Source organism: Camelus dromedarius, chromosome 18 (genome assembly GCF_036321535.1).
Source record: "Camelus dromedarius isolate mCamDro1 chromosome 18, mCamDro1.pat, whole genome shotgun sequence".
Lineage (NCBI taxonomy): Eukaryota > Metazoa > Chordata > Mammalia > Artiodactyla > Camelidae > Camelus > Camelus dromedarius.
The window spans coordinates 28,457,851-28,479,278 of record NC_087453.1 but is presented as its reverse complement, the minus strand read 5'-3'; the positions used below and the strand labels follow the sequence as shown (position 1 = coordinate 28,479,278).

General features: G+C 40.7%; 1 protein-coding gene across 2 annotated transcripts in view; it reads right to left on the bottom strand.

Annotated features, from left to right (window-relative positions):
- PLCB4 (phospholipase C beta 4) overlaps nucleotides 1-21,428 on the bottom strand; it is a 356,606-nt gene that overhangs the window by 152,433 nt on the left and 182,745 nt on the right. For both annotated transcript variants that reach the window (XM_064475875.1, XM_064475874.1), the window contains one exon: nucleotides 10,883-10,981. In XM_064475875.1, the coding sequence (XP_064331945.1) occupies nucleotides 10,883-10,966 (84 nt within the window). In that variant the 5' untranslated portion in view covers nucleotides 10,967-10,981. The remainder of the gene's footprint in view (nucleotides 1-10,882; nucleotides 10,982-21,428) is intronic.

Sequence of the window (21,428 nt, the reverse complement as noted above, 5' to 3'; positions counted from 1 at the left end):
ATATTCCTCTGGGGTTGACAACTGCCACAACCGTTTCTGTTTTCCTGGCGACAGCTATGAGCACCTAGGGCTTCGTGTGTGCGTGTGTGTGTGTGTGTGTGTGTGTGTGTGTGTGTGTGTGTGTGTGTGTAGGGAGGGGGGGTGGGGGTGGGAGGGGCTAGGAATAAAGACCAAGGCTTTGCCAAAAAAAAAAAAAAAAAAAAGGCACTGCATCTGGCCAGCCTGACTGAGAAACAAAGTCCCACGGGTGAGAAGGGGCGGCCCATCCCAGGCTGGGACCCGGGGTGTGGGGGCAGTGGTGGTGGCTGAGGGGGAGTCATCTACAAAACATTTAAGTCTCTGCTCCGGCTGCCACTAAGGAGATTGGCCGAGGAAACTGCAGATTCCAATGAAGTAAACTGAGAGCTCTTTCTGTGTGTTGGGGAAGCAAGATGGCATTTTAAAATCTGGCTGTAGTGTGAGCGGATGGTCTAGAAAGCTGTGCGGTCCAACAAGACAGCCACCAGCCCCAGGCAGCTATGTAAGTTTTAATTCCAATTATTTAAGATCAAATTAAAACCTCAGGTCCTCAGTCCCACGAGCCACATTTCTAGGGCTGAACAGCACACAGGGTGACAGGCAGCCAGATACAGACCATGTCCATCACTGCAAAGTTCTGCTGGTGACCACTTATCTAGAAGGACAACAGATCATTTTCCCTTCAAAGGATAAAGTACACACGCTGCCCTTCAAGGTTATGCAAAAGGGAAGGTCTCGGGAGAGCCTGGATGGGAGAGTTTGAGGTGAAGAGGGAGCCGCACTGCTCACAGTGAGAAAGGCCTAGAATTTTCCATTTTTCTCCTTTGGTTTGGGAGCGAGTTTTTTGTTTACCTTCGTTTTTTTGTGTTTTTTTTTTTTTTTTTTTTTTTTTAATTTCAAGAAGAGGCATGTGGAAAAAAGGAAAACAGTGAATTAGAAAAGGGCTCTGAGAGAGATCAAAAAGAAAACAGAGGGGGAGGGTATAGCTCAGTGGCAGAGCACATGCTCAGTATGCACGAGGTCCAGGGTTCAATCCCAGTAACTCCATTAAAAAAAAAAAAATGTAAAAAAGGAAAAGCAGAGAAACAGGAACACAAGTCTTGGTGGAAGAGTGGGGCAAGAAAGTAACAGGCAACGTATGAGACACCCCCGCCGGCTCAGCTGACTATTGAAATTTATTCCTCACAATCACTGATGTTTAATCTTAAAGTGTGTCCTGCCATGTGCTGTAATTCTCCTCTGCTACCACCAAATCTTTCATAAAACCCTATTTCACACAACATCCTTGTTCCTGAGGTTTGATGGTATGGTGAGTTTAGGAGGAGAAATAAACTAGAGCAGGGAACAGTCTTGGGAACAGAGAGGTAAGATGGCACTGAGGAGGTGAACAATCACAGGGAGGTTGTAAGCACCTAGGAATTCTAGGAAAGACTGGGGAGGCCCCTGAGTGGCCAGGGGATGGGGTCTTCAGCCCTTTAATCGGGACATGAAAGGCAAGTCTGGGGGCCATCTGAGTTAGAGACATTGGGGCTGCATGTATTTTAAAAAGCATTGCTGTTTCTCTCCTCTGCCATAGGGGGTAAAAATCTCAATTTTAAAGATTTAACAACAAGCATCACTTAGGAAACAAAATATATTTTGCATTTAAGTAACTTAAAGGTCAAGTAAAGTAAGATAAGAACAGCTTTCAAAGTGGCATAAGAATACAGTCAGGCTACCATGCAGCTGCCTCTCTATGCAGTTTTGGAAATTTGGGACCACCTCAAAAGAAATCCCTCAGCAACGCAGACAGAATTAAAACAGTGCTTAAATACAGTTGCATTGGTTACAGTTATTGACGAAATAATACATACTATTAAAACAGTGGCTAAACATTTTTTTCCTGACCTAGTGAGCACTCACCCACTGCTTAAAACACTTCCCTGCCTTGTTTAAACCAATCTGCGGAACACAATTCAATGTTTACCTGATCCTTCAGGCCATCGTGATACCGTTAGTTGCCATGTGGTGCATTTACGCCCCTTCACAAATGGTCCCTTTGCTGTGACATGTTTGAGATGATCCAGTTGTGCTTTTTCTAACTCCTGTCCTCCCACTTGCTGTCAGCTGTCACTTCTCACTGTTATTCATGCAAAAACAAACTGTAGAAACAGAACTTTTCCTGCTTATATTTTGTTGCCTCGAATATTTTAATGGCTGTGGTTCCAAAGAACTAAATTTTACGGGATACGGAAATACCGCTGGGGGATTTTAGGGGTGCCACACCCAGCACAGTTGAAAACCAGAATATAACTTTACAGTCTGCAGATTCAGTAACTGTGGATCGTGTGGCACTGTATCTACTGAAAAAAACCCCATGTAAAAGTGGACCATGGCGCTCAAGCCATGTTGTTCAGGGATCAATTGTAATAAGGAAAAATGGCCACAGTCAAGTTTGAAATACTGCTTGGCTTTCTGGTTTAAACATTAATAAAGGGAGCCCTCACTAACATGTAGTCAGGAGGCCAGTAGGGGGAGCTCTCACGAGGTACCACTGGACATCACCTATAAAACTGTCAGTGACAGACTCCAAGAGAAGAATCATCAACAGGAAAAGACGTGCCTTGCATCTCCCACAAGAAACCAACTCCCCCAGCAACTCAGCCCCTGAGTAACCGCCATCTCCCTGAGCTCTCTCTTTTCTCCAGGGGATTTTGGTTCAGAACAACCCCTCCTGACTTCCTCCTTTTTCTCTACAGTTCCGCTCCCCTCCTTTGTCTCCTGCACCTGTCTGAGGCTTTTGTTTGCTTGTCCCAATCTGCAGTGCTTCTTCTGTTCCTGAATAAATCCATTTCTGCTGGGGAAATAACCTTTATATTTAAGGTCAATGCTGGTTTGATACATTTTATGAAGAGACAACATTTACTTTATGAAGCTAAAATTTTCTTGCTTATTATCCTAGTAAAATAGCACTTAAGAAAGTTGAAAGCTTAGCAAGACTGTATTTAACACTTGTTAAGACTTCTTTCTTTTTAGCTTTATCTCTCATTTTCAGAGGAAACTGGAAGAAAAGAAAATGCCTTTAAAAGCACAGATCATCCGTAGTTTCTAAATATGAGATGCAATGATTAATAATCAAAGAAAACCACCATGAGAAATAAAAGTGATTGCATGATGATAAACTTCCAGTTCATCAAATCACATTTCACTTTATTAAAGAAGTACTTTTTTGAGATTTCCAGTCAAGATGGCAGAGTGGTAGGACCATGAGCTCGCCTCTCCTTGCAACTGCAATGAAACAACCGAATGCTAAACAACCATCGAAAAAAGCCTGGAACCTAGCTCTTCTGCAACTGGAAACATAAAGAGGGAACCACAGCAGGACACAGGGGGGCATGCTCGTGATATAATTGGGCCCCATAGCCCCCGGGGTGGGCGACCCACAAGCTGAAGATTTGTTAAGTCACAGAGGCCCTCCCACAGGAGTGAGAGCTCTAAGCCCCATGTCAGGCTCCCCAGCTCAGGTCCCGACATTGGGAAGAGAGGGAGACCCCAGGACATCTGGTTTTGAAGGCTGGGGGGCTTGGCTCTGGGAGCCTCACAGGACTGGGGGAAACGGAGACTCCATTCGCTTGAGAAGCGTACATGGAAACTCACGTGCACCAGGTCCAAGGACAGGGGCAGTGATTTCATAGGAACCTGAGCCAGACCTGCCTGCTGGATTTGGAGGGTCTCTTGGGGACCTGGGGGACGGCTGCGGCTCACTCAGGGGACATAAAAGCTGGTGGTGGACATTCCAGGAGTGTTAATCTACATGAGCTTTCCTGGAGGCTGACATCTTGATTGGATCACCAACACCAAGACCCAGCCCCACCCAGCAGACTGTAGGGAAGCCTCAGGCCAAACAACACACAGAGTGGGAACACAGCCCCACCCATCAGCAGAACTCCTGAGCCACAAAGGCCTCTAGACACATCCCTACCCACCAGAGATCCAGGACCAAGCTTCACCCAGCAGTGGGCAGGCACTGGTTCCTCCTGCCAGGAAACCTGCATAAGCCTCTAGTCCTGCATAAGCCTCATCCACCAGGGGCAGACACTAGAAATAAGAAAACAATAATCCCAAAGCCTGTGGAAGGAATCCACAAACACATAGAAAAATAGACAATATGAGGCAGCAAAGGAATATCTCCCAGGCCAAGGCACAAGGTAAAATCCCAGGAGAAGAAATAAGGGATGAGGAGAGGAGATCGGTAATTTATCTGAGAAAGAATTTAAAGTAATGATGGTGAAGATGTTAAGAGAACTTAAGAGGAGTATAGATACACAGAGTGAAGGTTTTAGCAGAGTTGGAAAATATAAAGAATACCCAAACAGAGTTGAATAAAATCACTGAAATGAACAATACATTGGAAGGAACCAAGAATAGACTAAATGAGGCAGAAGAACGCATCAGTGAGCTAGAAGATGGATTACTGGAAATCACTACTTTAGAACAGAAAAAAGAAAAAAGAATAAAAAGGAATGAGGATAGTTTAAGAGAACTCTGGGACAACATGAAGCGCTCTAATATTCGCATTATAGGGGTCCCAGAAAGAGAAGAGAGAAAGGACCTGAGAAGATTTTTGTAGAGATAATAACTGAAAACTTCCCCAACTTGGGAAAAGAAACAGTCACCCAAGTCCAGGAAGCACAGAGTTCCACACAGGATCAACCCAAAGAAGAACGCACCAAGGCCCATAGTCATCAAATTGACAACAATTGAGGATAAGGAGAAAATATTAAAATTAGCAAGAGAAAACCAACGAATAACATACAAGGGAGCTCCCATAAGGGTATCAGCTGATGAAACTCTACAGGCCAGAAGGGAGTTGCATGATATACTTAAAGCGATGCAAGGGGGAAACTTACAACTAAGAATACTCTATCCAGCAAGGCTCTCCTTCAGACTTGATGGAGAAATCAAAAGCTTCACAGATAAACAAACGCTAAAAGATTTCAGCACCACCAAACCAGCTTTATAACAAATGTTAAAGGAACTTCTCTAGTCATCAAACCATAAGAAAAGAGAACAAAAAGAAGAAAGAGAGAGAGAGAGAGAGAGAGAGAGAGACCTACAAAAGATTGCTTTAGCTGCTCGGGGTCTTTTGTGGTTCCTTATAAATTTTGGAATTGTTTGTTCTAATTCTGTGAGGAATGTGAGTATTTTGATGAAAGTTGCATTGAATCTGTGGGTTGCTTTGGGTAGTGTGGCCATTTTGATACGTGTTGATTCTTTCAGTCCAAGAGCACAAGAAATCTTTCCGTTTCTTTGTGTCATTTCACTGTTCAGAGTATAGGTAACCTCCTTGGTTAAGTTTATTTCTAGGTATTTTGTTGTTTTTGATGTATTGGAAATGTTTGTGCTAGTTATAAAATTCTGGTTTTTGAAGTGAAAAAAAAGTGAATTAAGGGCCACAAATGGCAAAATATCCTTCTTTTTTATGGGTGAGTTGTATTCCATTCCATATATACTGCATCTCCATTATCTATTCAACTATTGATGTGCACTTAGGATGCTTCCATATCTTGGCAGTTACAAATAATGTTGCTGTTAATAGCAGGTGTATGTATCTTTTTGAGTTAATTCTTATATTGTGGTTGGCTTTATTCCTTTGATAACTATGTAAGCTTAAAAAGCTAAAGCTCTAAACATTCTTAGAAACAATGAACAGTACATATATGTAAATTAAAAGATGTATGTGCAGTAAAAAAAAAAAAAAGATCAAGCCATTAAAGACATAGAAGAAACTTAAAAGACATATTACTAAATGAAAGAAGCCAGTCTGAAAAAGCTACAAACTGTATGATTCCAACCAAATGACATTCTGGAAAAGGCACAGCTACAGAAACAATAAAAAGACTGTGGTTTCCAGGGGTTGGGGAAGAGGGAGGGAGGAATGAATAGATGGAGCACAAGGGGTTCTTAGGGCAATGAAATTCTATAGTGGTGGCTACATGTCATTATGTATTTGTCAAAACCCATAGAAGGTAAAACATCAAGAGTGAACCCTAATGTAAACTATGAAAAAAAATTAAAAGAACTAATTCCTGAGTCAAACAAATGCTAAAGGGTTTGGAAGAAAAGTAGAAACCATCAGTGGAGGCACAGAAGGAAAGGCCAGTCAGTTCATAAAAACACAGAAACCAGCAACAGAAACAATTATAAAAATAGTAGAATGGATTGAACTGGAATCTATATCATGGAAGCATTTCAAAGAAAATGAGAGACTGACTGTGTCAAATGAAGCCAATAAAGAAAAGTGTGGACTGAGAAATCTGTTTTTCCTGGGATAGAATTGTTCTAAAATGGGATTGTGAGGGAGACTCAACTCTGCACATTTACACACACAAAAACCAAAGAGTTTTGTATTTAAATGAGTGAATTTATGGCATGTAAATTATAACCTCAAGAAGTCTCTTTCAAAATGAAGGAGTATTTAGCACATACCTACCCAATAGAGTTGCTCTCAGGTATTTGCCTCACAGGGTAAATGGAAACAGATATTTAGAAAAAAGATGCATGCATACATATACAAAAATATTTATTCATGATAACTCACACTTGAACTAACCCAAATGTCCGTTATTAAGAGAATGGATTAATATTTTGTGATATAATCTTACAAGGTCAAATTATTCAGCCCTACAAACAGAATGAACAGCATATTCAAATAAAAACATGTGGCTCTAAAAACATTGCTTAGAGCAAGAGAGACAGACATCAAAGTACACATTGTGATTTTTGTCATTTTTATCAAGTTCAGCCACCGTCAGACTGATGGATGCATGTCGTGGGAGTGTGTGTATTTCAATGAAAACGTGACAGAGGGCATATATTCTGTGGTAATGGATGTGATTCAAACATATGGTTCACACACTGACTTTTTGGATACTGTCGAGGGTTAGGAATTTATAAGATTTGTGAAATCATAAACTTTACATTGACACATTTCACTATATTTTTATTGTATATGGATGTAAAGACAAAAAAAAAGAGGTAAGAAAAAATTACCATTAGACAATAATGGAGAAAATGAATTTTTAGTTACAACCCTCTCCTCTGACAACCCCCCCACCCCCAACACTGACCAGGTAACTGGCCAGTCCAGGATGTCAGTTGCTGGTTGGGTTCCAGGTGGAATGTTGGGGTGTCCCCTGGGGCTTGTTGTGGCTGGGGGACCCATGGTAACTGGGCAGAGCCCTGGGTGGGTCAGTGCCATGGAGGGGCTGCTGTCCTCTGTGGAGCTTGGCTTTGGGCTGATCCTCAGGAAGCTGAGTTCCTGGTGGTGCTGCTGCCCAAAGGCCTGTGTTCTCAGCTCATGTTCCAGAGCCTCCACTGGGAGGCAGTGTTGAGCCTGCCTGTCCTCACATTATTGCTGAGTGTTTTATTTATTTTCAGACTTATTCAGTCTGTTAGAAGTCAACTTAATAGAAGACGTGAAAAGCAACTGGCAAAAACACTGGCTGCACAGATCAAGGAGAAGCGCCGCCTCATCGACCAGCTTTATGTGGCTAAACGGGAGTGTGCCAGGATGGAGACAACTGTAAAGGACGCCGGGCTAGAGAAGGAGCCGGTAAACACACCCAGCCTCGCTGACACCTACAGAAAGCTGATGATGGCCAACCTGAGCTCGAGGAAGGAAATCAGTTTTCTCATCCAAGAACTGAAGAGAGAGAGACCCCTGCAGTCCATACGAGAAGAGATGGCGGAGATGCTAAAGGTGCTTAAGTTCCTGGAGGAGGTCACAAGAATCAGCCCATCACAAGGGGCTTTTACGTACCAGCCAGGGCACCGGGCACCAAGTCCTGATGGCCTCTCTCCCAGGAGTGGGCCCTCGGGTTAAAGCCGAGCTGTTCCCTCCCCTCCACTCAGGCCTCTCAGGCTGCCAGGCTGCATTCACTCACTCACTGAGTCAGGTCTCCACCTGAGCTGCACTGAGGCCGGTAAATGGAGGGCAGTCCCTTCTCTTGGACCAGAGTTCCTCCAACTTTACCAGTGAACACGGCAGTGAACTCCTTCATGGTCAGCATCTCTCATCTAAAATACACTGGAATTCCCAGAACACACCATGAAGCATGGGACTTTTTTATATTCAGCAAATATTTGGATTATCTCTTATTAGTTGTGAAAGAAATGTTGTAACTGAGACTGATCTTCTACTTAGTTTGAATCTATATTACGCCTCATTTCTCAAGGCAGTTTGGGTAACTATTATATATCAGCCATGTAAGTGAAGTGTATATATAGTTATTCTGTGTACAAATATTGCGTTATAATTTGAAAATGTATGCAGTTTGTCAACATAAACTTCTAGATGGCCATAGCATTTATTTCTAGAGTTTAATTCTGAAATTATATGTTTAAGTCAAAGAGCTTTTTTTCACCTTAGTATGTATAGTTAAAAAAAAGATGAACTTTTTTAAGGTGAAGTTAAATTGTACTCTTAGAAGAAACATTTATCATTTAATGTTTTATATTCTGCTATAACAATATCTATAATAAAAAAATTGATAATTTTTTCAAGTACTTTTTCTCTAATGTGTTTCTGTTTATATGACAGCAGAAGAGATACTCAGCCAGTGATTACATTTAATCTCATCAAAATGATCTTTTCTGAGGAACTGGCAGCCAGGAAGTATTTTTTAATTATCCAATAGAATTCCAGAGCCTGGGAAGTTCCTCAGAAAACCACCGATCTTCTGGGATACTCTAGCAGACACAGGGAGAGATGTCTCTCACTAGCTCAGAAGAAAGGGCCATGGGCATCATCATGGCAGCACTGGTACCCAGCCAGACCTGGCTTAGCTGGGAGAAAACCTTGGAAGTGCATCTCAGCAAGTCCTTGGCCTTCTTTGCCAAGCTGTGTAAAAGTGGACAAAAGTAGTCAATTCCTATGAGGCTTGAATGATACATCAAATTGTTGATACTGATCATTTTTAATTTAAAGGATGAAACTGTGATATGGTTCATCCTAATATTTTGAATAAATCAAAGTACAGATCATCACACGGACCTCAAAGATTATCAAGTCCTCTCACCATTTCAATTGTCAAGAAAATGAACCAAACAATAACAAAACTAGTCTGAGCTGGAATCTATGATATCTAAAATTCCTTTTGATACTAGATAGCTACAGTAAATTTGGCAGTTGTAGGCATTCTGCTAGTCCCTGAAGAGAAAAAGATAAGTAAAATATGATCCATGACTTTAAGAAATTCAGAGTACAGTAGGACAGAGGAAAACATTAAATAAAATGCGATAATATTTGCAGTGTAATATTTGCAAGGGTAGATTAGTGGTAGCACAAAGGAGTTACCAATTCTTATTGAATGGGTCAAGGAAGATATCAAATAGGTAAAGATTTCTCATCTGGGTTCTGAAGGATGAATAGGAGTTCACCAGTTAAAGAGGAATAAGTGCATTTCTGGAAGAGGGAGCAGTTTGCACAAAGCATGTAACAGAATAGTGTATTGGGGGAATTTAAGTGGATTGTTAGGTCTAAAACAGAGAGTATGTGTAGGAAACTGGTGGGAAATGAGGCTGTAGAATTAGGCAGGAACCAAATTATGGAACATCTTGTATGAGTTTCCTTTATTATATAATAGGGAGTCATGGAAGCATTTTAAGTAGAGGAAGAATAGCTTCTGATTTATATTTTCAAAAGATTGAACTATGATCACAACTATGGGAGAGGAAAAAAACCAAATAGAAAACAACTAGAAGAAAACTGCCACACAATTCACAGTGGTTACTTCAAGGTGGTAGAAATTGTTTTCTTTTCTTCTTATAGCAGAATGCAGTTAGTTCTTCCAGGGAAGCAATAGTTTCAGTCATATAAATAGTTGTTACCTCGATACTTAAACTCAGTACAAAGAATACTGACCACATCTGGGCCCATCCTTCGCCTTTCTCAATTTTGTTTATACAAAACAACTGTGGTATAAATCTAGAGAGTATTATGATACACATTTTGGAAAAAACAAGTCAACAAGTTACTGAGTCATGTCAGCCCACAGACCTCATGAAAAGGCCTGTGGATCTGAACCCCTGGGAAGCCACCACCATTAGCCACATATATTCCATTGATTTTGAAAGGAACCAACTCTGACTCTACATAAAGTCTGAGCAAGTTTTGCATTTTACTTTGCCTTAGAGGCAACGGTTTCATCACACACTCCTCCCCACAAGTCACCTCAAATTCAAGTACAATCTAAAAAAAAAAAAACCAACGCATTAACAATGCAAATGAGCTAAACCTTCTGAACAGACTGGTAGCCCTGATTTATAGAAAGTCTGGAGCCATTGTCACACTGTGAGGGCACAAGCAATAAAGGAGAGAAGCAGAGGCATGCAAAGCTTTGGTCAAACTGGTCTGTATCAATCAGACAAGCAAATCAAATGACTTGCACAAAGTCTAATCAGTATTACATTTACGACAAATAGCAAGTTTTATGAGGAAAGTCTGCCTGAAGCACCTCATTAAGCAAAAACTGCTACCCAGTGAAACTCATCTGGAAAACGAGCATAATAATGCAACAACCTTAAAAGGTTATTGTGAGGAATTGAACAAATAATACGCAGGAAGTGCTCAGAAAGTTGTCTGGCACGCAGTGAGCACTCAGTAATTTATAGTATCATCATTATTGTACCTGGCACGTGAAGAGTACTCCATAAATTATAGTATCATTATCATTATATGTAATAAATTTGATTCTGTCCAACTATTCCCACTTATAAATCTCAGAGATGTTCTTACTTATGTCAAAGACTATTTGCTCAATATTGTAATTAAAATTAAATAATAAGAATGTTTTGAGAGAAAAGACTAGTAACATTTCTTTACCTCTTCGTATCTGTCAAAAACTGCTCCTTCTTGCAAAAAGGAAGGAACTTCCTTCTGCCAATTAAATTCATAAGGTTTGGCCATGATTCTATCCAAGACCTAAAAATGAAAAAAATATATGTATCTCATTAGTACACACCATTAAAAAACAAGTGACGGTCAAAGGTTAATCCCTTTATATTTGTGTGTTTGCAAAAGCGTTTCTTCATACACTTGGAATAAGTTCATAAATAGTCTTTTTTTCCCCTTCTTCCTTTCATCTGACTCCCGATTCCCTTCTCCTGGCCTCTAAATGGGGAAAAATAGTATCATCAAGAAAATAACAGAAGTGATCATTTGGGAAGCTTCCCCCTTCCTCTTCAAATCCTATAAAATAATTATATATATATATATATATATATATATATATATATATATATATGTATATATAATAAATATAAATATTTATATACAAATATAAAATATAAATTTATATTTATATAAAAATAAACATAAATACAAGTAAATATAAATATAAATAAATATAAATATAAAAATAAATAAAAATATAAATATAATATGTCATTAGGTAAAAGAAAGAGAAACCACACACCTAAACCTGTATCTAGGAGAAACCTGCTGCAAAGAGCCAGTGGTTCTACAAGCCTCCACGACAAGATGAACTCTGGGCAGGGGGAGTCCATAGGTGATGGGCTGTAGAATTGACTAGGAGTGGTCAGAATTTTTCATGGCTCTTGGTCCTCTCTGTAGCCCTCTCTCACCTCCCCCTTACTTGGGTCATGCAGGGAACAACAGAATGCCTGTTTTCTAGCCCAGGCAGTGAGTATGACATTAAAGAGAGACTGATACTGTTCAGGGTGGCTGCCGGCACCTATGAAGAACTGGGTGTTCCTTTTACCCACCCTTCTTAGCATCACACACCATGGGGTGAATGAAATAGCTGTGAGCAGGGCACCTTACGTGAAAATCACCAAATATCTGAGCAATGCCAAGAACACAAAAGTCAGACACCAAACACAGTACATTGAAGAACTTACACCCAAGGAAACAAAGTTAACAGGACAAACAGAACCTGACTTTGGCTTAAGCCTTCAGCAGTCATTAACATTTAAGCATGTGACCACACAGCACCAAAACATATCCTGAAAAACTGATAAAATACAGAGAGTAACTGGCAAAGTCACAAATGTATTAGGAGACAAAGATTCTCAGAAATTAATGGAACAAGAAGACAAAAAGTAAGAATATTGGGCATTTGAATATTACACTTATTAATTTAACCAAAACAGTTGAAAAGATTCAAGTCAACATGATTTAAATACATTACTTAATGAGTTTAGACTCCCCCATCTATATCTTTTCTTCATTCTCTCTGGGTAACCCAGCTACCCCATACACATAGAACAATCTCACAATCTAATCATGATTAGACCATAGAGAAAAATCTCAGCATGTTTCAAAAGGTATTACAGTGGTATGCTCACTGACCACAGCTAAGCCAAATTAACGACAGAGAATACAGAAAATCTACACACATAGGAATTAAACATAAACATACACACATTTCTAAATAATTCTTGAGTTAAGCAGAATAGTCAAAGCAGAAATTATAAACCTCTTAGATATGTAATATGATATGTAATATGATATTAGATATGTAATATGAAGTACAGAAACGGTAAAACAATGATCAGTAAGTTACTTGTTTTCTGAATATTCATATATTAGATAAAATGTGGCAGGTGTTGGGGAGAGAGACAGAGATGGGGCAGGAAGGAGGGTAAGGAGGAGGCACAAACTCACAAGGTCCATAATGAAAGGCTGAGTGTAAATACAAAGAGATACCATGTAGAACTTAAACCAAAAGTATTTGAAAGCATGAACAAAGTAGCTGTTTTTCAAAGTAAAATAAATTTGGCTGAGCAAACCAGCAGAACACTTAAACAGAGCAGTGACCCTGAAAGAAACTGAATAGTTAAAAGATTAGGCCCAGACGGTTTTACAGGTGAGTTCTAGCAAATCTTCAAGGAAGAGGTGAATCCTGTGTACCTACATTTTTCTAGGACATTGAAAAAAAAAAAGTAAAGCTGCCACCCGACTCATGTCACAAGTGCCTTATCAAACCCTGACAATGACGCCACAAAGGGGTTAAGAAACAAACCAACCATCGCCAGAGCTCATTCTCACGCAGAAAAACCTCCAGTAAAATATAAACCAATCTATTCCAGAAAGTTACTGAAAGAATAGTTCGGGATGTTTCAACACTGAGAACAAATCAATGTGATTCACTAAGGAGAAAAGTCCGGTGCACATTACAAGGTGATAGGAACCCAAACGGGGAAAGTCTCTAACAGCTACAACTAAATGAAAACCAAGTTTTCCCAGGAATCTATGCAATGATACGAAATACGAAAAGTGTGACACCATTTACCTAAATACACGGGATTTACCTAAATACTGTAGAATGACGTGAGCAGTGTAGTAGTTTGTATGGGAAAACACACACACACACACACACACACACAAGACAAAACTGTATTTTTCTAGGCATACACAGGTGTATACAAATAAATTATGAACAAGTTTGGAAAGAACCTTGTAAATTTATGACTCTGCTTACTTCTGGGGATGGAACAAAGCTTGGGGCTAAAAATTAAGGTATCTTGAGTATTACCTCTGTGCTGGTCTTTTTTCTTAGAGGACTATATATTCCTGCATTCATGTGCTGCTTATGTAAATACAGAAGAATGCAAACTTCAAAAAGGAAAAGAAAAAGATAAGAAAACATACAGACAGGCAGATGCATTATTCTTTAGTCCTAAATGATTTAAAGACAGCAAAGAGCACATGAGGTCATGTTTTAAGGTGGCTTCTTCACAAAGGCACCCACTGCTGCTCGCAGGAGGAACCTTAGCCATTACCGACCAGGCTAAAAACTGAGGACAGCGCGAAGGGCGCTCTAACCAGCCCCTGTGAGGTGGGGAGCAGCCCTCAGCTCATCAGCACCCAAGCCCCCCATGGAAAGCCGAGGTAGACAAGCCGGCCACGTACAGTGGGAGAAGAAAGAGGTGCCCTTTCCCAGTCCATCCATGAGTAGGCTGGTCCATGCTTCTGTCCCCCATCTTGACTCTGATGGGCCACTCCTCCTCTCTCTCTGCCTCTCTGTGCCTCCTGGTCTGCCTGTCTTTGTGTCTTTCCACGCGCATTGCTCAGTGTCCACACACAGCCCCTTCGCCCAAGGCGGCGTCCAAGCAAGCGTCTAGTGCGTTGATGTGCATTCGTGCCTTCTATGCTGTAAAACAGATCTGCAGAGAAAAGCAGACCTGCAGAACCCCTCAGGCTGTCGTGGACATGTTATTTGGTGATCTATCATAAGATTAATCAGCAACAGGGACCCAAGCCGTTCCCATTAAAAACGGATGAAAAAACAACATGGCCTCCCTGGTGGGTGAAACATCTCTCCTCCGCAGACCTTTCTGTGTTCTGCGATCTTCCCACTCCTGTCAACCATCCCTTTCCATTTTTCCCTTTGGTTTTATTTTAGAGGGAAAAGCAACAAGGGGCTGTTGATATGAAATGCTCAGACCACAAATGAAAATGAAAAGACGGCTCACATCAACTTGCATCATCTGTCGTTGACTTAACTGTTTTCTCCCAGGATCTCTTCAGTAAAAGGACACACAACAGAAGTTCTCAGCACACGGTGTTTCTCACATTTCACTACCGCTCTTCCTACTGAAATATTCATGTCTACCTTGGGTACTGATTTCATCATAATGGTCTCATGACATGAAGGACTTTGGGGATGAAGGCTGATGCAAAGAGGAGGGTAATTTTGACCTTAATCGCTAAGAGGTTTGCAGTGGGGTTGGGAGTTTATGCCACTGCTTCCTTTTTCAGAGCTTGGGCTTCTGAACAAGGTAAGAGGCATTTTTGGAAAATGACATTGGAATACCCCGAATTGTCCCAGTTTTAAGTGGAGTTGGGCTGGGGGCAGTTCCTTGCACTGTCTCTTAAATAATTCCTGGGGCCTGGCATTAGGGGCCGTGCCCGGCTTATTTTATGTAGCTGAGATGATGACCTAGACTAGAAAACACTGACCCAGCCAATCGTGTTTCATAGCAGTTTGATGCAGGTAATTGATTTTAAAATGGGAACAAATGGAGGTACATGCCAACAGTCCAACAGACTCCACAGAAAATTAAAGGGACAAACAGATGCTTCTTTTAAAGGGCATAGAGCGGGGAACTGGTCACTCTATAACTATGTCCTTTTTTGCCATGATCTCAAAGACCCACCCACAGCTAACTGATGAAAAAAACAAAAACTAAAAAAAAACACAGTGCTTTCCCTGCGTCACACCAAAGGTCCCTCTTCTCAAGTTCTCTGGCTTGCCTTCCAAGGTCTCGCTCACAAGATACTTCAAGGATCAACCGCCTTCTCCACCTCCTGGAAGAACCTCACCACACAGAGCCCACAGGAAAGGTCCTTCGTAAGGGACACGGGAAGTGAAGGAGAATTTACACAAAGAATGGATATATAACTCGGTACCTTTGCCAGAGTAAACACCTTGAGCAGCTCCTGGAAGGAAGCCAGCGTGCTTTTAAAAAGTCTCATTGTTTCTAAATCCTTACGTAACTGGAGTGGATTAGCTGTTACACTGGCTGCAGAGGACAAACTCCCTGGAGCGCAGAGCTTGGCAGGGAGGGGACAAGAGAGAAGGGGAGTCCGTAGAAGACCTTGTTTCCAGGCATGTGGCAAAAAGCTCCTTCTAAAGAAGACGATGAGATACTGAAAGCAGTGGTGGGGAGGGCACAAGGGAGCTCAGGGAGGCTGTGGGGAACCAAATATTCAAGTAGGATACACACATCACCCATGAAGACGGCCTCCCATCCACTCACTCATGCAGTTGGGGCGAACCAAGGAAGGGAACCTCTCTGTTTGCTGGCCTGCTCTGCCCTGCATCTTTGGATTTGCTGTCTGGTCTCCCTGGCTAGACCTGGAGAGTGGTCTTCAACACTCACCACACCACCTATCCCAGGTATGCTGGCTCGATTATGCAGCCAACTCTGCTCCCCTAGGCAGGTTGGGTCAAAACGTTGGCAAATAATTTCTTTTTTCCGAACCTATGCCTCCAGTTCTGGTAGAGAGTAGATGGGGGGTAATACACGAAATCAAGTATATTTCAAGTCCTGGGTGTGGTAGGCTGAATAATGCCCCCCACCAAGATACCTATATCCTAATCTCTGAAAGCTGTACACGTTACCTCATACTGCACAAAAGGACTTCGTGGATGTGATTATGTTACGGATCTTGAGATGGAGAGGTTATCTCGGCTCTTTCCAGGGGGCCCTAAATGCTATCACAACTGTCCTTATAAAAGGGAGAGAGAGGGAGATTTGTCACAGATGGAAGAGGGGGCAATATGACCACGGAGACAGAGATTGGAGTGATGCGGCCACAAGTCAAGGAGAGCTGGCAGTCACCAAAAGCTGGAAGAGGTAAAGAACAGACTCTCTCCTCCAGCCTGGAGGGAGCGAGGTCCTGTAGACACCTGGATTTCAGACTTCTGGCCTCCAGAATTGTGGGAGAATAAATCTCTGTTGTGTTCAGCCACTAGTGGTAATTATTTTTAACAGCGTCCCAAGGAAACAAATACAGTGAGCTGACTGAAGCCAGGCATCTTTCCTAAAACGCCTATCAAGTTGCCAGATCAATCTGAAAAGGAGAAGGGACAGCTGTGCCTTGAAGGAATGGACATTTGATGCATCTGTTCAACTTAATCAAAGACAAGGCAGGAAAAAAAGGAGGAGAGGGTGTCATCTATAAATGAATTTAGAGAACCCCTGTCCTTCTATTCTAAAGCCCCTTTGAAAAGTAAAGGTATTTCTATAATGTATCTTTCTCCTGGATCCAAGTGCCTTTTAACAATTTTGCATCTCAGCAATAAATAGAAACTTGAGATAAACCTGCCGCTTCCCCCAAGCCACCGAAGACAGTCTCCATTTTCTGTTTCTATTTGTGAACAATGAATCTGTCTGAAACAGCATTTGCTTCCACTTGATAACAAACAGCTTTCAAGTAAACAAAAATGCACCACGGCTCAGTTAGGGATTTACTTAAGTGAAACTTTTATCTTTTACGTTCAACCTTCCAACAAAAAAGTTCCATAAAGAATTAATCCCTTCCCTAATCAACCATACAAATCCCGTTAAACCAAATAACCCATGGTCTTAGATGACCTCATGTTGAGAATAATCAAGGTTGTTTTCCAGAACACAGAGGGTTGGGATAAAAATTCCACTGGTGAAAAGCCAATGAGTTGACCCTGTCAAGCACATTTCAATATCTTGCTCTTCAATCTTTAAATGCGGTATCCCTGCATTTCTAAAACCAGATGGACAGCTGCCTCAGATCATCCAGACCCGTTAAATAAATGGCTTTACTTCAAGTAAGAATTGAATGTGACACTGATACATTGCATCATTAACGATCATTTCCTCACTTGCTAAAAATATCTCCATTTTCATTCAAGCCATTAAATACCCTTTCCAAAAAGCATATAAAGGGTGCAGGACTAAGACAATGATAACAGGCGATGTTGTTGAGGGTGGAGGGTAATGGCATTCTTGCACAGTCTGGGGGGAGAGTTTTGCAACACATTTCTATAGCCTTGAGCGTGTATACAAAATCTATGCACAGAGATACTTCCTCACTGTTGTGCTGCTTATGGGAGAAAAAAAAAATCATCTTTCCAAAAAAATAATCACTAAGCAATCGGTTAAATATACTACAGTATTTAAATATTCTGAGCCCATTAAAAGTAATGCTTTCAATGAATACTTATTTGCTGAACAACAGCAAATTTAGAAGAGTTTCCAAAAATATTCACAACTCTTGTCAAGCAAGCACAAATACTCTCAATATATTATTAAGAAAGTTGAAAAGCTGGTTACAAAATTGTATGCAAATACAACCCAAACTTTTATGCTATATAGCTATTGCTCACACACACACACACACACACACACACACACACACACTTTTTTAATAGAAGAAAAAGAAAAGGAAAATATACACCAAAATACAAGCCGCAAGTTACATCTCGGTTGACAGAATTTTACGTGACTTTTATTTTCTTTAATACTTTCTGCATCTTAAAATATTGATTTTGACTACAATTTAATAATCAGGAAAAAAATGTTCTCTAAAGTGAAGAGAAGATGCCATTAAAAATCTTATCTTTAAAAAATGTAAATCACTTTTTCAATAATGTGCCGTTTTCCACCAGAATTCCTGCGAAGAACAAATAGCAGGAAAAGACTAAGAAATAAAGCTGTAAAATGTTCTCTTTCTCCTTTCAAGATTCCGAAGGGCTCCTGACTGTACATCAGAAGCTCTCACACATCCTGGTTATAATTGATTCTTAGGGAGGACTTACTTAGAAATACCGACCGAAACTTGGGGATTAACTCTAAAACCTCTATGATACTTATATCTGGAAATAAAACAGATTATGGTGGTGCTGGATCTTGTCTTTAACGAATTCTGAACTATAAGTAACCTAAGACCTTTGCCATGATACATCTATCACATTCATGATGAATATATAAATATATTGATTTATCAATAAAGCACCACTTGATCTAAAATAATTTCCTGGAGCTTATAAAAAAATACAAATTGAATAGGGATAAAAGAAAAACCACAAACATCTGCTCTTTGTCTTTACCTCTCCTGCCTCAACTTAATATTGATTGATTCATACTTAGGAGGCAAATGTAACTTTCTTAAAATTTAATAACTACAAAGTAGATGAATAAAAATATTAAAATGAATGCCTTTATAAATTTATTAGGTGATGATACTTATGATCCTATTACAGGCTTCATTATGTCAGGATTTTATAAAACATGTCTAAAAGATGCTTGATTAGCTGGGATATTAAGGATCAGCTTAATTTGAAGATAATGAATAACTATTAACAGATAATTCAGTCTGTAACGACCAGTTTTCAAGGAAACTGGAATACGATGAAGTGTACATTTCCCAAGAAAAGAACTGATTTGCTTCAAAAGATTGTTTGAATGTTGGCTGCCTGCCTGCAGCAAGCAGTCCCCTTGGAATGCCTTCTGAGTTCACAGGCCAGCCCCCCAAGATCCTCTGGCTGAAATTGTGTTAAAAGTAGCTGTCTATGGCTGGAGCTCTCAGACCTGCCGGTGCCTTATTATTCACCTCCTCCCTCACAGCTAAGCTTTTCTGAAGGACTCAGGCAGCGGCCTGGGTTTAAGGAGCATCTTTGATGAAGGAGGGCTCAGTTGGCAAGAGGTTCAGAGCAGCAGGTCCCTGCCCACGTACGATGTCAGCTGAGACGTCATTTCCTCACCATTTAATAAGTCCTTGGCTGAACAGTATTATGATCCTTCAGAAATATAACATATCATTTGCATATTAATGATTTTTGTACTACTGAATTACAGACATGAATGCTAAAAAACTCATCTGATAGGCTGAAAGATAAATCAACCTTCAGGATATGAAAATACACCGTATGTGTTTCCTGGGGAGAGGAATATAGAACTTAATTTTTTTTCCTCTGATTTCATGTAATAACAAATCTTTTTTTAGAAAGACTTTTTTTTTTAAACATATGAAAATTCTGCAAAGTAAAGGCATCTTATTTCTTTTATGCTTCTGATACAAAGTACCTCTGTTTTCACTAAGGGAGTACAGCAAACAGCAGAAGGTATTTTATTACTGCTAAGTAATTAAGATAAACAGAGTTAACTTGAAGAGCCCTGAGAAATACAACAGTCCTGAGAAATACAACAGCCCTGAGAAATACAACAGTCAAACCTGGGATACGTGTGAACGAAGGACTGGATTTTCCTCCACTTCTTTCAAAAGTAGGAGAATTTGCCACTGTTTTTAAGACCAGAACTAATATGGTGGATGTGTGCAGTCTGTCATCAACAGAAACAACAACTTCTCCCTAGGTGGTAGGTATTAGTCATGCATAATAATGTCTGGGCTGAGTTCAGCCCTTCTCACTTCCACAATAAGGGTCCTGATAAGGTCTGCAGAAACAGGAAACAAAATGGTGACATGACAAATTAAGTACAGTTTTAGATGGAGGTCATAGATAGGCTATAGAAATAACTACCTCTCCTGGATCTTGTTTCATGGTGTTCTTAATTGACGAGCTAAGACAGAAGTCTGGGGCTTTGTCCTTGGAGAACCCAGGGGTCCAGGATGTGAACTAAGACAACAGGGACTTGAGTTGACCTCTCCTTCAGCCTTAGTTTCTTCTTAACTGTAACACCCTTTGAGCTATTGATGATAAGATCTGGATGGCCAAGTGGAAGCTCAGGTCACCTGGAGACTCAAGCCAGGAGCATAAAGCAAACAACAGAGAAGATGCAGGTCCCATGGGCTTGCCTTCAATCAGCTGTTCTCCAAGTGTGGTACCCAGACAGCAAACATCATCTGGAACTTATTAGAAATGCAAACTCTTGGGTCCCACCTGATCCTCTGAATCAGAAAATCAATTGGGAGGGTGGGGCCCAGAAATCCATGGTGTAGCCAACTGGCCAGGTGGTTCTGATGTCAAAGTCTGAGAAAAACTGCCTTGGATCAAGTCTTCATCTAAGGAGAAAAGACCCAAAAAAAGAAAAGGAAGGAAAAAAGGGACCTCTGCTCTTCATCTATGGCCCCCACCAGCTCAACGGGGAAAGAGACCTGCTAGGCATTTGGGACGAAAGCTCAGGTAAGCGATAAAGACAGCCCATTTGCCTAGGATGCACACGTCTCTCAAGGATGCCCTGGAAAATCAAGGACACAGAGACTCTGGGTCCTAGCATGTGCTTTCCATCCAAGATCAGGAGTAGAAAATAAAGTTCTAAAGTAGATGGCTAACTTCCTCAACCATTTTTTTTCAAGCCTCATCCTTAAGGGTTAAGTCTGAAGAAACCAGTCAAAGATGATAGGTGACTTGAAGAAAGCAAATAAAGGGTGACATAATGGAACAGTCAACACATTTAATCTACAACGAGACACTGCAGTCACTTAGAACAACTAACTTTAAGCACATCCTTCTTTTGAACCCAAACCTTTATAGTTCCTGATAACTTTAGCTATAAATGCTAATATTTCTCTTAAGAACTTAGAAAGAAAAAAATGGGTAAATAAAGATTCAACCAGCAAACTTAGTCTTTACGGAGCCGCAACGAACAGAAGAGCGGAGGAGAAAGATCATGTGAGAACATGAGGGTCTTCAAGAAACACGCTTTCAGCTGTACGGAAAAGCAGCAGCATCTCAGAAGATGCTCAGAAAGTGTCACTTTTCCACTTACATTCTTGTCTCTGGATTTATCAGACTTGATTCATGGCCCCAGATACACGCAGCCTTTTGCGTATCTTCCCTTCCTTCTCATTCCTGACCCTCTCTCCTATATTTGGTTAGTTCTGGTTATCCCTTAGGTATTACCTAGAGAGACTGGGTTAGGTACCACTCCTGTGTTTTCACTTAAGCACTCTTTTTGTAGAA